Source organism: Drosophila simulans, chromosome 3R (assembly GCF_016746395.2).
Source record: "Drosophila simulans strain w501 chromosome 3R, Prin_Dsim_3.1, whole genome shotgun sequence".
Taxonomy (NCBI): Eukaryota; Metazoa; Arthropoda; class Insecta; order Diptera; family Drosophilidae; genus Drosophila; species Drosophila simulans.
Window position 1 is genome coordinate 11612360 of NC_052523.2, and position 14966 is coordinate 11627325.

The window sequence follows — 14966 nt, forward strand, 5'->3', positions numbered from 1 at the left end:
TCGCTGCGTTACAGCAGAGAAACAAAACAAACAACAGAGCGGAGCGGATACGGAAATGGTGCAGGCCAAAGACTGATGGCCGACTGATTGTGGCCATGTTGTCTGCCCTCCGTCTCTCTGTGTGTGTGTGTGTGTGTTTTTGTGAAGGTATAGATTTATCAGTGTTAGTGCGGGCGTTCATGCACTCGAGTGGCAAGCCAGCTGGGAAAAATACTATGCAGAGCGTACGCAACGGGAGCGCAGCGAGAGATTTTTGCGGCCCATTGAGTGTGAATTAAGAGATGCCGGCTTAGTGCGAATCCTTGCTTATACATTAATGGTCTTCTTTTTTTTTGTTCCTCAGCTACACTGCATATATGGATCCATGTATGCCCTCGAGTGGCGGATGCTGGTGGCAGTCCGACGAGGATGGATGCTGGGTACTGGGTACTCCTATGAGGTTTCCGCATTTCGCTTTTCAGCATTTTTGTGGCATACTTTTGGGGGAGGAACAAATTGAAATCCCTCTGGTATTGGTGCAGCAAATATCATTTTTAATCTGAATATTAAATATTGTGATGTGTAATGCAAGGAATGCCTTTTTGCATTCTTGAAAAATCTACTTGGCCTGTCCTTCAACTATGGAACTTGCACATTTGCAACAATCAAAAAGGTCAGGGGGTGATTGGTACAATAATTTTTGTTTAAGCAGTGCTCCATAAACTTCCATTACAATTTCCTACTGTCATAAGCTGAATTAATGCTGTTCGTAATTTTTTTGCAGCTAGCATTAATCCCTAAGCGGCCATTAGATTGTCAGCAGAAAAGAGAGCTACGAGCATTTCTGTTATTTAACTCGTTTCACTTTTCCATTTCGCTTTTCTATTATTTGAGCGGAAGCGTGGAAAACTCATTCCAGTCAGCATAAATGCAAACTTGCGTTTGCTTCCGAAAAAAGGGAAATTTACGTTGGCAGTTGCAATCCCGTTTTGCGTGTTGCAAGGGATTCCGCACGATTTCCTGTTCGCCACGGACACTTTGCCTCCCACAAGTCCTGCCACACCAAACACCACGTCCTTCGCACGTGCAAATGAAAATAGGTTTGACTTTGCTTATATATAAAAAAATTTATTGCGTTTAACTTTGCGGGTTGAGCAGTGGAGAATGAACGAGTTTTTCATGCTTAGCGGCATGCCAGAGGTGGGATTCTTAGCGCTAAATGGGGTATTCCTAGAGTTGGATGAATCGCGTTGATATGTCAGCTGCTTGGTTTGTTGGTATCGACTTAGGATCTACACTTAAGGGCTAGCGATATGTTGATTTGGTTGCTTGCAATCGTTTCACAAATGTACAATTAGTCGCTGAAACCGAAGACTACAGAGATAATACAGTAATCCGAAGGGATCTTGAGACCTCTGATGTTCTAACTGTTCAATTTCAGTTTCAAAAACTTCAAAGGCCCAAGGCACTCTTTCGAATATCTTAAACATATAATTAGAATACCGATAACTAGTTCATACTCATTTTATCCTTTCATTTAGTATGCAATGGATGAGCTTACAGACTAAGCAAATATTAAGGATTTCGATTTCGATCAAAATTCAAATCTCGCATGTAAATCGAACGAATACCAATATATGAAAATCTTTCGAATCTTTCGATTGCAATATGTGTCGTTGGGATGGCCTAGCAGTTCATGTAGTTTGGCGCCTCCTCCTCTGCTTTGGAATCCTTTTCCGGAGCAACGTCACCCACATTCTGGTAGACTTCGGCCTGGACCTCGATGCTGCCCACCTGGGGACAGGGTACTGGGATCTGTTTGGGCTTGAAGGAGCTGCATCCGCTGGCGGAGCTGCTCTTGGTCAGCTTGCCGTAGATGATGTTCGATCGCTCGTTCAGCTTAATGGGCTGCAGGGTGACTCCGTTCTGGTTTTGGTAGTGCTGTGTCTCCGCCTGCTCCTTGGCCTCCATGATGGTGTTTAGGTAGTTGCTGCTCTGGGATCCAACCAGCGGCTGGCTGCCGTACACGGGTATGTTCGAGGGGAACATCTGGTAGTGCTCGGATCCCGTGGGGCTGGTGGGTGTGTTCAAGCGCTGGCAACTGGACATGGGCGAGGGGAATACAATCTGATGACGCTCATCACCGGGCGTTGAGCTGGGCGTAAAGACGGGTCTAGGTGTCGGTGGCACCATGTAGTTGTCCATCATCCGGCAGTGGGGGAAGCGACGATCCTCGTGATCCGAGTGGGTGCCCGAATCTCCCAGCGAGGCACCACTGCAATTGCTGCCGGTGCTCAGTCTGCCGGAGGAGGAACTCGAGCTGGACACGCTCTGCAGGCTCAGCGAACTGATGGGACGTCCTGCTCCAGCGGTGGAGCTCACGCCACCTGCGGACTTGAAGCTACAGCTGGTGGCTATCGATGACTTGGTCTCGTCCAGCAGGCTGTCGTTTCCCCCAGGTGTCTTGGATCGCAAGAAGAACTTCTTGATCCGCTCGAAGGGCGTTTCGCGCTTCAGATGAGACTTCACTTGCTCCTGGATGCGCTCGTACTCGCGTCGCAGCTGGTCGATCTGATCCTGTTTCTCCCGGAAGCTCTGCTGCACATCGTTGCGGTGCTTCCAGCGTTCCACCAGCACTTCCACGTCCCGAATGGAGAGCACGTTGTTCTTGAAATCGTGCATAATCTCGGCCAGCTCATCGTCGGCATTGGATCTTGTGTGACTGGCGGCGGAAGCGTCGCTGGCACTGCGCTTCAGTGTTCCATATCCGGGCTGCCTGTTGGTGCACCGATTCAACCGGAGGGGCTCCTCCACGGGTCTATTCGATGGCTGGAACAAATAGTTGCCATCATCCTGGGCCACCGGCACATTGGAGGGCTGCAGCACGTAGTCATTGCCCAGTTGGTTTTCCAAAAGTTGCGAGCACTCTTGACTAAATTTGTCGGTCTGATAGAGTGGCGCCGCATCCACTTCGTCCAGGGATTTGCTCTGGTTCTTGAGTTCCTTTGGCTGCTGGTTCTGCTCTTTGGACTGATAGTAGGGTGGCTCGTTGATCCTCAATTCGTTGGTGGTTTTTTCGGGGCCGGGTTGATTGCCAGCCTCGGGCAGTTTCTTCTCAGATTCCACCTTCTTTTCGGCCACGGATGCCTGCAGGTTTTCGTCCTCGGTTTCCACACTTATGTAGTTGAGATTCGAGATAGCAAGGGTTTCCGTTTTGGTCCTCACTTCAGGTGTGTTCTCCCGCTCCGATCCACTGGACATCTCCATGTACTCCGCCGTGGGCAGTTCCTTCGGTGGCTTGTTCGTCTTTCCAGCCTTACCAGGATGTGCTTCAATCACAACATTGGCATTGGGCTTGGGACAGCTCTCGCCTGGCGGAGTCACTCCCTTAAAGTAATGATACATGGTGGTCAGTTCGTGGAACTCTGCGAAGCTGACGATGTTCTGTGCCAACTTGTGATGTCCCTCCTGTTCGGCCAACTCGGCCGGAGTGCGTCCGGCGCAGTTTCTTACTCCGCAGGCGGTGTCGCCACCAGGGCACTCCATCAGCTGGATGCACAGGCGATTCAGGCCCCATCTGGCAGCGAAGTGCAGCAATGTGGGGTACTCCTCCGGACTGGATTCCAGCCGGGTGAAGAAGTGTGGTTGACGCTCGCTGGGACCACTCAGCAGGTGGAAGTTGGGCGGCATGTTGCGTTGGAAGCACTGCAGCAAGTGCTGATCGAGGGCATCCCGCTCCACGGGTCCAATTCCCAGGGCATGGCACATGAACTCAATTGGGGAGTCCTCGATACGCAGCAGCTGCTCCAGTTCCCGCAGACGGCTCTCGCACTTGATGGGTCTGGCACCCAGACTCTTGTTGTTCTTCTCGATGCGGATCTCGATCATGGTGGAGATCTCCATGCAGGCCTCCGGGATATTGAACTGCAGGGTGTAGGGATTGCGGCACTTGAAGTTGCGCAGCTCGATCAGCTCACCGGACTTTTCCACCAGCAGCTTCAAGGTGTCGTTCTTCTCCAGCGGTTCCGCCAGCAGAGCAACCACCTTGTTTTGGCCCAGTTTAACCTTCTTGGGCAGCACAGTGAATCCCTCGGTGCAGCTAGAGAAGCTGCGCGAGAGTCCACCACTTCCTCCGCCAGAGCTATCCTGGCACGGTGGTCGCTGGCACAACGCGCGTCCCAGGATATCGGTGGCAATGCCCAGGATATTGCTGATCTGCACCTGGTCATTATCGCGCACCACGCAACGACGCCACTTGTAGTAACTGGGCAGTGCCGACTTGTGCATCTCCTTCACCTTCTCTTCGCTGACATCCAACAAAATGGCCAGTACCTTCTCCACGCGAATGATGGACGATAGCTGGGTCATCAGGAAGCTGTGAGGAAGGGCCAATAGGGCGGGACAGAGGATCACAATCTGCAAAGCTGTGTTCTGGTACTTGTGGGCAATCTCCTCGCTGAAGGGACCATCGTCAATTTTGATGTGCAGAAAACTGGAAAGGATAAATAGATAATAAATAATAATATTATAATTAATAATAATAATTATTAATTAATATTATTGTTCATATATTTTAGAGTTTTCAACTCACTTGAATGGTTTCCGTCCGCGCTGTTTGGTGATCTTGTCGAAGTGGTTCTTCAGGAAAGTGGCCCTCAAATAGGCGCGTTCGCTGTGCTTGGCGGTGATGATCAGTATGTCGTCCATGTTGTAGCCGGGGGAGCCCAGGAATCCGGATGCACTCGATCCACTCGTGTTGTTCACGTTGCCGCAGTTGTCTGCAAAATGAGCAAAAAGATCGTGGGACGGTCAGTGAAAATGACTCGAAAACTCGATTGACTCCGCCTTGGAGGAGTTGCTGCTGATAAGAAAGCAATGGCCCACGGCGACCCCTGAGTAATCTCCATTCCCATATATACGAAAACACATACATATATATTTATATAGAGAATGTCTGTGTCTGTGATAAATAATGTGTTTACTTAGGATTTGACCAACTTGATTTGTGACCTCTTCAAACAGACCCTACTCCCGGAACACTTTTATTTAACTTCGCTTCGTGGAATTTGACTTTTTGGCCCGCTCAAGCGCCGCTATTCTTCAATGTGCGATAATCAAGGACTCAATGGGAAAGTGATTGCATACCAAAGTGAGGCACTGTGTCACGTGGATTGGAAAAGTTTCTTATCTCAGCACAGCAGGTTTTCAAAAATGGTTTTGATTGAGAACATACACCATCATTTATATTTCAGGTTTCTCACTCATTCACAATCTAAAATCCCAATGTATTATTATTGGATTCTTTTATTCACGAATCTTGCTCAACAGCATTTCAAAAAAATGTCAGGAATCTATTGCACTTTCCACACACCGACATTCCGCAGTGACAATCTCTTGGCGACTGGTTGGATTTGGATTTAGTGGAAGGAAAACAAGAGATCTCCAGATGAAACTAAATAAAACAAGATAAATTACGGTTGGGGCATATTTTTCTATCCTCCTGTTTTAGCCAAATAAATTAGACCGGACTAATCAGTTGTTGTCCCAGCGATATTCTCCCTCCTTGAGTTTCAGGTTGCCCCATAAATTCAGTCACGTTTAGCGCATTTAAATAAATCTCCTCGGAGCGAAACTTACAAGAACTCAAGCGTTGATGCTGCACTCACACGCACATGGATGGAGGAGGACAAGGCGATGCTATCTCCTGGCCAAACCGAAATCCACTGTTGCATTTGCCAGAATCTGAACTTCTTGACACCCACAAATGGCGGCGACGTCAGCAGAAGTATCTCTATCTGTATTTCGCTCTTTCTTCCTGTCGCCCAGTACACTTTGCTTCTCGGTTTCTCTGTTTTTCCTGCCCGACTTTGCCAGATACGTATATATATATAGTATGTGCAGCTGGTGCTCATTATGAGGCAAAGGAACTGGAACCGGAGCTCCACTCTATACTATACATGACGTGGAAAAACAAAAATACGAGGGGCCACTGATGTATTTTGCTTCGTTTCATTTCAGCCTTCGTTTTTTCATATGCAAAATATTGTCAAATTTTATTTGATGCCCCCTAAAAACGACCCCTGTGACAACATAATTAAGTGGAACTGTGGGTAGTTTGCGAAAGCTTTGCTTTGGCCCTTTTCAATGATTAATTACTGTGACCACATAAAAGTTTATCCTGTTGAGTAAATAAACATATTTAGCAAAATAAATATTGAAGGATTTTGTATCTTAAAGTCTTTAGAGCATTCAAATTCTCCGCTGCTTATATTAAATTTCAAAATTTGTTTTGACAAACCACAAGTTGATTGTAGGTAGATTTGGCTAACATTAGTTCTGAGTTGTTGATCCTGCACGACCTCGCTCCTCCGCCGACTTTGGCCTTAATGGCTTTTGTTTCATTTCAGTTGGAAAACTTTGATTTTGTGACTGAAGTGGACGAGGCAGGAGGAGCAGGAGGAGCAGGAGGAGCAGGAGGCGCAGGAGGAGCAGGAGGCTGTCGCTGCATTGAAATTTATTTTTCAATTACATGGCAGACGACAGTTTTGCGACAGCAACGCGGCTGTTGAAAATTGCAGCGAGCAGGGAAGGAATGGAAAAAGCGCAGTCTGACATTGAGTTGCTCCGTGGACTATATATTCCGGAATAACTGAGAGTGGGGGAACATCTGGTAATTGTTAAATCGCATCTCCATTTTGGTTAAGACAAAATGCTCCCTTTGTTCATCATCTTTGCGCAGCTCTGTTGATTTGCGCTGCGTATTTGCAATTTGCAAAATACTCCGGCATTTCGGCTGTGATCGATCACAATTTAATGGACCTCGCATCGCCCAGCTGCATCCCGACAGAGATACAAGATACGAGATGCATATGGAACTCACTCATCTCCATGTCCACATAATCCTCCTCCTCCTTCGACGGCCTTCGCTGCCCCGAAACGCAGCTAAAGAGGCGACAACTGCCCTTCGTTGGCATTGCCACAGTTCCACTTCCACTTCGATTTCGATTTTGATTTGTTCGTTTCGAATTTTGCTTAAAACTTAATCAAAAAACACAACGTTTTTGATTGTCAAGCGCGGCAATCCGACTCGAACATTGCGCTAATTGTCGTCGAATGGAACTGCTGGAACCACAATTGTGGCGCTGTGGTTTGACCGCAAATTGCGCGGCTGCCTAGGATTACGACTTTAATTAATGGATTAAAACTAAAGCTTCTCCGACTGACAGTGGGCAGTTCGGGAATCTGGTTCCAAACGGTTGGATTGAGTAATCTCGTACATTAAATGGATTATTTTATGCTTATACTCGTAGCGGCACAAGTAGCATTCTTATCTAATATTTCAAAGCTTTGTTCTAGCAATGATCACTTTATTAGTCTGACACTATGGTAACCTTTCTAAACATAAAACCAATACTTAAATAAATAAATCTGAATTTTTTTAGCGACAACATTTTATATAGCAATATAGCAAAAAAGCAGACAAACAACAACCGTTTTTCCCTGAAATACCATTAAGTCCACTTCCAAGTGGCTGCCTCAAAGAGGAGCCCCCATATATTCCCAAATAATTCATCAAAAATGTTCTTATAGTGAACTTAGCCCAAGATCGCTTGATTTTTATGATGATGTGTGGAGAGTGGTAAACTGCAGAGGGTATAGGAACAATTTTTGGGGGAAGACAATTTGAATAAATGCCAACCACGGATGGTGACATTTTTTGTGTTTTCTTTTTTTTTTGTATTTTAGCAAGAGACATAAATCAACGAAAGGCGAACACCGAAATATAAATGCGGGATTAAATGGACTGCAGCCACGAACGCGATGGGTTAAAGGAGGGGCATTTTTTGGGGACCAGGGGACACCGGACGACACACAAATTAACCCTCCCCCTCGAGAGTCAAACAAACAGCAAATAACTCAAAAAACACTCATGTGTGTGTGGTGGCTACATACCATGCAGCCATAACAATTATCATTTAATTATGTCAACTGTAACTTAATTATGCGCATATATCTTTTAATTTGAGGCCAGTTTACCACTTGGATTTGGTTAATTGTCGACTTCCTTGTGAGATTGCAGCATATAGTACTTGCTCATTCATTCCCTCGGATCTGTCCAAGCCCAGATAAATCCTTTCTCACAAAAGTTCAGACTCCCTTTCCTTGCTCCCCGGTTAACCTAAATTCCGAATTCCCCAAGAAGAGAACTCTGCCGTTCTCGCAGAGATTTGTATTAATTTAGATTTGGTTCGCACTGAGCATAAATCATAAGTGATTTAAATTGTTTTAGTTCTAGTTTCGGTGCCATGTCCAGCCATATTCCGCCATCCCCCGAGCCACCAGATCGTTAAATGGAAATTGCTGTTCTCATTGTCTCTCAGTTTAGTTTCCCTGGCACAAAGTGTGAGAATTTCTGACAGCTGGACACCGGGGGGGAAAATTCCAAAATGGATGGGGGTGGGCTGGAGTGGAGTGGTCCAAATGGAATGGGAATGGGAATGGGCATGGTGATGGTCAGTCCCAACGATTATAAATGACATTGCATTTGATTTGGCACTCGGTGTCTGAATGTGCCTGCATTTGCCTCTCAATTCCGGAGGCAATCTGTGTTTTTGTTTCGGGTTCGAGAGAGGTCAGTGGATGGAGCGATGTTCGGATTAATGACAGCCTTGTGCTTCTGCGGTCCACGAATGCTCCAATTAAGTGAAAGATGCGGTCAGGAATTTATTGGTGATACTGATAGTTATGGGAACCTTAAGTTTTGTTAGGTCTACCGCCAGATACGCATTATACGCATTATACAAATAAAATGAACTATATTCTGGCAAGACTCAATGGAGCCCTCGATGACCTAGTAAATGAAGAAATTTATATTCTCATTGAAACGTCTAATAATGAAAACATTTAGAAACACATCATAAAGTAGTGCATCGAACAGGGCTTTTCCCCGGCTCCCTTACACGCAACTGCAGCTACTGAAACCATCGAGGAATTTCCCGCTAAAAGCAAACATAAACAGCATTTCGAAATTTCACTTTCAGCCCTAAATAGCGAAACGGCAAAAACTATAGCTACAAGAAAAATGAGGCATCGAACCGTTTTCCAAGCCATAAACATAAGGAAAACAAATACTAAAGAAGGCCGAATGGCGGGGGAAAATTCCGCGGATGGGGTGCAGCATTTTCACGCTGCGTGCCGCGTCATGGAAAATGAAGCATAGGCATTTCCACTCCCACCCCAAAAAAGGGAGGAGTTATAAACTCTAGATATGGAAATGCGAAATAGGAGACGGCAATCAAGAAGGGAAGTTCATAAATGGCAAATCAAGTAGGCAGGCATAAAATGCATTTAGTTGAATCGCTAGTAGGGCCTTGACTTAAGCCAAGTTCAGAAAAGGCATTAGGCATTTTAATGCAGTTTTTACTGAATTGTAAACAACTGGGAGGTCCGTGGTAAAAGTTCCTCATATCTGATGTTATTTTTGACGTTTCTGACATTAATGTTTTGTTATAAAAGGGCTTGTGCTGCTGGCTGCCCCGACTTGGATGGGGAATGTCAGACATATAGAATGCATATATACATATGTACATATGCGGACGACTCGACTCCCACACACATGTTAGCCTCCATAATTCCGTTAAAATAACAATGGGCGGCAACTCTTTTTTTTTGTAAGTCCATTCTATTAATATAGATCTCGATCCGAGGGATTCGTGGTATTAGGGCATTGAGTAATTGTGCAGCAGGTGTCAAGTGTCTTGCCTCATTCGTCAAGATGAACTCGAAGCGAAGAAAATTGTAATTTTTCAACGAAAATATTAAAATTCTCATAAGCAGTGCGGCTCCGGATTCGTGTTAAACTCAACATTTGTGGTCTTATAAAGGGGAAAATTCCACACATCATGCCGCAGACCCCCGACTAAAGTTGATTAATGCCCGGCCCAGTTGGAAAAGCGACAACTTTGTCAAACACTCCATCAAACACGATTCAAATGCTTTGCTCTTGAGGTGTTTGTGCTATTTTTTACGTTTCTTATTTATTCGATGCACTTCGGAGGGGGAAATGGGGTGGTATTTATGTCACTGCGCCAGCGATTCCACTGATCTATGCATTCTGGCTGCCAATAAATGTCTCCATAAATTTCGGAAGCAACATTTCAGGCATCAGAAGGAGGCTCCCTAATACAGTCATAAATATTTTGTTGGCCAATTTAAAACAATGCACACACATCATTTCATGTGAGTTTGATGGGATAACTCTTTGCTGTGGGGTAAGAATTTCCCGGGAAATGTTTAGGGAAATGTTTTCCCTACTGAATGGGTTTTCTAGAATTGGTAAATACTCGCCAAATGCATGTTACTATGCTACAAAAAATAAAAAAAAAACATAAAAGCATTCGGCAAATGGGAATAACGAAAACTTGAAGGCTAATAGTCGTGAGTAAAAATCTCCAATAAATTATAGCACTAAAAGTAATAGCTATAGCCCGCATTTTGCTGCTTAGTGTAAACAAGAACGCTATTTTTTATGGCAAGCGTACAAAATCAAGCGGGAAAAACTGAAAAAACCAAACAACCACGATGATAACTTGACAATAATCAAGTCAAATTTTTCGTTTCCGTTTAATAAACAAGAGCGAGGGAGTGAGCGAAAGAGAGAGAGGGAGAGAGAGCGAGCAGGAGCATCTACATATGTGTTTTTGTTGTTTCCTGCATGCAATTTATGCTGCAAGCTTCGCCTGTCGCAGTCGCACGCACACTTAAACAGCCTTCTATGAGGGATTTCCGGTGCGTGTCGCAGTCGCTGCCATGTTACACACTGAGAGAAACTACTTATAAACTACTAATATGCAAAAATATTTGAAGCAAAAAATTTAATCATAAATTAACTGTTATAAATATAATAGAATAAATAAAATATTAAAATAAAAATAAAAAAAATAATAATAAAATATTGGGAAATATATGTCTAGTTTAAAAAAAATATAAAAATAATATAATATTGGAAAAACCACCTATATTTTTTAAAATATAGCATCAAATTAACGATATTTGCTTAGTAGCATTAACCACTCATTGTTAGTCTTGTACTTCTGTGAAATTTATAACAATTTGAGTATTATTTTCATAATTTTGCTCAGTAAGTTGGTTTCGCGTCGTCTGCGCCTGCGCGTTGTTGTTTTTTGCGCCAACTGCAAGTTGTACGTTACTTTCTGCACAGGCTGCCCTCTGTGCTGTTGTTATTGTTATTGTTGTCTGGCAACAGGGCATGTGCCTGTGTTTGTATTGCTTATTTTTGTTTTTGCATTTATGCTGCTGCGGTGCGGCACCTGCTGCCCTTCTACCGCCCCTCCGAACCCAACCCCCTGGCCCATCGACCGATCCGCGACTGTTGCTCAGCATTAACATCACGCACAGCCCTTTCAATTGAGTTTATAATTGCTGTTTGCTTATTTGCTATTTTTAAACGAGCCTGGGGAAAGGAGGCACTGTGTGGCACATTCAGAAATATGAGCATTATTTTGAAGCCTAGTCGACGAAGGGCACGCGCTATGCCCCAGCACATCTGCGTTTTTTTGGGGTAGCAGCTGCCATCGGGGTTTTCCCCCTAATATCCCGGTTTTTATGTCTGGCTTTCCATTTTCCTGCCCGTTTTTTTTTTGTGATATTAATTAGAAAATAGGGGAGCAGCAGCGAAGAAAAAAACGTCTGAAGTCTAGACTGTTTTAAGCGGAAACTCAATCTGTGCTCTATTTTTGAAGCCGTGTCCCTCATCTTTCTTTTCGTGCACGTGCCCCCCAGTTGAGTTTGGATTACCAAAAATAATGCTGAGGAAAAAAGGGAGAAGGAAATTGCTTATTCTGAAAGGTCCTTCAATTACCATACACAAGTTTTCTCCACTTTTATAAATCGCTTTTTCTAAAAGATCCTTCAATTTACATGCAGCAGTAGGGGAACCCTTTCTCCTATTTTAAATCACTCGTTGTTATGGAGTTCACTGCCTGAATTTTAAGTGCTGGTGGCACTTTGAAGAGCCCGCTCTCGAGATTTTTTCAACTTTGCTGCCCCGGTTGCGTAATTGAGTTTCGTGGTCTATGGAGATAAACGGCTACTCACCGCAACAGAACGTCTCCATTTCGATATTTTCCACTTTCAGCAACATGTTGTTATTAATTCCAAAACCTCAGCACGACACGGCACAAAACTTAGATCATTATCATGGGGTTTTTGGCTATAATATATCAACTCTTCACTGCAGTTTCTGGGATTGTTCTGGTTGTTATTTTGGTTTTGCCACTGCGCATGCGCAACGCTTGGAGCGTCAAGTTGCCACAGTCCTTCAACTTCGACTGGCAAAAGCTCGGCTTTCGACTTGGCTTTGGGCCTTCTACCGCTTTTGTTGACTGCCAAGAATATCAATTAGCTCTCTCTTTCTCTCGCTTCGATCTGAGATCCCTCGCTCTCTTTCCCGCCCGTTGTAGGCCCAATGCATTGCGAGATTATAAAATAATAAAAGTCAACGCGCCGTCTTCGTCGTTGTCGTTGTTGTTTTTGTACGTGCCCGTGACGTTTAATCAACGCATTGTCCATTTTAAATAAGCCTTTGGTCCCCCCTTGATCCCCTCCCCCAGCAAACAGAGCTATAAACGGAGTTATGGCATTTTAAGCGATCAACAGATCTCCAATTGTTTTTCGCCAACTCCCGTGGAGGGAGAGCCCTTTATGGAAGACCCACCAAACAGTTAGGAATCCAATGGCACACAACTTGTAAACATATAAAAATATTAAATTTTTATTTACTGCCATTTAAATGGCGGCAGCAGAAACTCCAGACAAGGACAGGCCATAACAGCAATAAAATAAGAAATCATAATAAAACTTAATGTGCCGAGAAATATATTTTCGTAAATGGCTAAGCAAAGATGGCAAGCTGAGATTGATTTCTGGCAGGTTAAGTGGGCATAAATCTTAAAGGGGAGATGGAAACCTTAACTGCAGAGTACTTGTAGAGCAATAAAAAATAAATATTTAAAAAATTGGAAAATTATTAAACACTATATAATGATAGTGAAAAATGAGTTATCTTAGCATTTTGATCCTCTTTATTCCCAACTTATAAAAAATAGTTGCTCTTTGAACAGAAGAAAAAAGGGAAACCTCCGAATGGAAACGTGAGCAAAATATTGTTAATATATTACTTATACTTGAATTTATTTTTGGTGGAGTAGGTATTATTATCCTACCAAAAATTATGTTAATTATGCCGACTCTGCTCAAATCCCAGCTTGGTATTTATGAATGCAACAGGTGTTGGACTCAGCCGCCAAGGAAGACACTTGAGTTCCTCGATAGGATTTTCGATTTTGAATTTTGGGCTGCCTGCCACTTTTTTTTTCGGGCTATTTGATATGCGCGGCGAGCAAAGGAAAAACATACCCCCACGATAGAGTCTACAAGTGAAGTGTATTGAACCTCCAATGGCAAAGGAAGATGGTGGATGTGGCAGCACACTCTGCGTAATCTGATGAGCAGATGTTCCGAGAATTGAAAACAGAAGCCAGACGTTTTGGGGCAGAACAAAGGGGTAAACAAGTGCATTTGTGCAGTGGAAAATGGAAAAAAACGCGCAGAATGCAATGCTTCTGTTCTTGCATTGCTGACCCCAAATCACCTGCTACATTCCGCAGCGACTGGAGCAATTAAAACAGTGTAAAATTGATAAATGGCACATTGCTGCCCACTTTTTGTTCCACTCCGCGGCAGCCAGTTTTATTGACTCCGCGAAGCGCTTTTGATTGGAAAAGCCGAAGAGGAAACATGGCCAGCGTAAACAGCCCAGCGCGGCTTTGATGTATTCACAGTTTGTGCTGCCAATTTCTCGGTATGGTCGAAAGAGGGCCAAATTTTGCCAATCGTTTTGGTTGGCACGCGCCATATGCAAAGCAGTTGGCCACCCAACTCCCCTTTTTTCTCTCGCTTCCGTGCCATTAACACGTTTGAAGCATACATATCTATAGGTATATGTACATATGTGTACCGGGGAGTCGGAGTCCGCCCATCAATTATGCCGTGTTCCGTTCCAGCCAGTTGGTTGGATGTGCCTTATTGGATGGGCAGTTCTTCAATTTATGCTCCTCATGCGGCCACACCCACCGCCCCCGTCAAGCGATTCGTTTGTTGACTCCACCATCCGCCAGCCAATATCGCCCATGTTGCCCATCCGCCCCGTTGCCAGCAACATAATAACAAAATGCATAATGGCCATTGTTATTGAAAGAGCGGAAATGCGTATAACTTATGCCAATCGAACTGGCAACTGCAGTGGGACACTCGCAAATATGGCAGAGATATTCGGTTCGGTTTGTTTTTACTTTGCCATAAATTTAGGTGTTAGAAATGAATTGTTCGTGGGTGTTGTGGGTTAATTGTCGATTGAGGCGAATTGCCTAGTTTCCTGCATATGGCGAAAGATTCGAATGGATTGCAAGTGACCATAGCGATAAGTGTGTCGAATATGGTGGGTGATTATTTGTAGAATAAGGCGCTGTGGGCAACCGTTAATATAATTGATAATAATAACAATAAGGGAAAGAATCTATTGTTATTATAGTAAAAACTTTAATGGCACACTTCTAATAAATCGCGGCACTTCTAAAGCAGATCTACATGTTCTGAATTTCTATGTACGAAACACTCCTCAATATTTCATCTAGTACTTATTTCTCATCTCTTTTCAGACTCGAAAATCGTGCTGGATTTAACCGTCACACGAAGTGCCTTAAATCAACTTAAATCATCAGATGTCATGAAAGCGAAACCTTGAAAACGCTTATGATGAATACACAATGATCGTGCAAAGGAGTCCTGAGCGACTCGTAAACCATAAACCTGTGACTTTTGCTGGACATACGAGATAAGCCAGGAGGCCTTTCCATCTGGCATGCAACTGCCCACTTATGGGGCATCCATCACGCCGAGGACTGTCA

At 44.2% G+C, this 14966-nt stretch overlaps 1 protein-coding gene across 7 annotated transcripts in view; it reads right to left on the minus strand.

The window, feature by feature from the left end:
- Nucleotides 1-1086: 1086 nt before the first annotated feature.
- The window catches only part of LOC6728079, a 30556-nt gene continuing 16676 nt past the window's right edge, over nt 1087-14966 (minus strand). For 4 of the 7 annotated variants that reach the window (XM_016175310.3, XM_016175312.3, XM_016175311.3 and 1 more), the window contains 2 exons: nt 4571-4757; nt 1087-4471 (listed from right to left, as the gene is read on the minus strand). In XM_016175310.3, coding sequence (XP_016034701.1) covers nt 1666-4471; nt 4571-4757 — 2993 coding nt within the window. In that variant the 3' untranslated portion in view covers nt 1087-1665. Of the gene's footprint in view, nt 4472-4570; nt 4758-5616; nt 5719-6859; nt 7070-12096; nt 12358-14966 lie in introns of those variants that run through there. The other 3 variants (XM_016175308.3, XM_016175306.3, XM_039295245.2) reach the window with 3 other exon arrangements.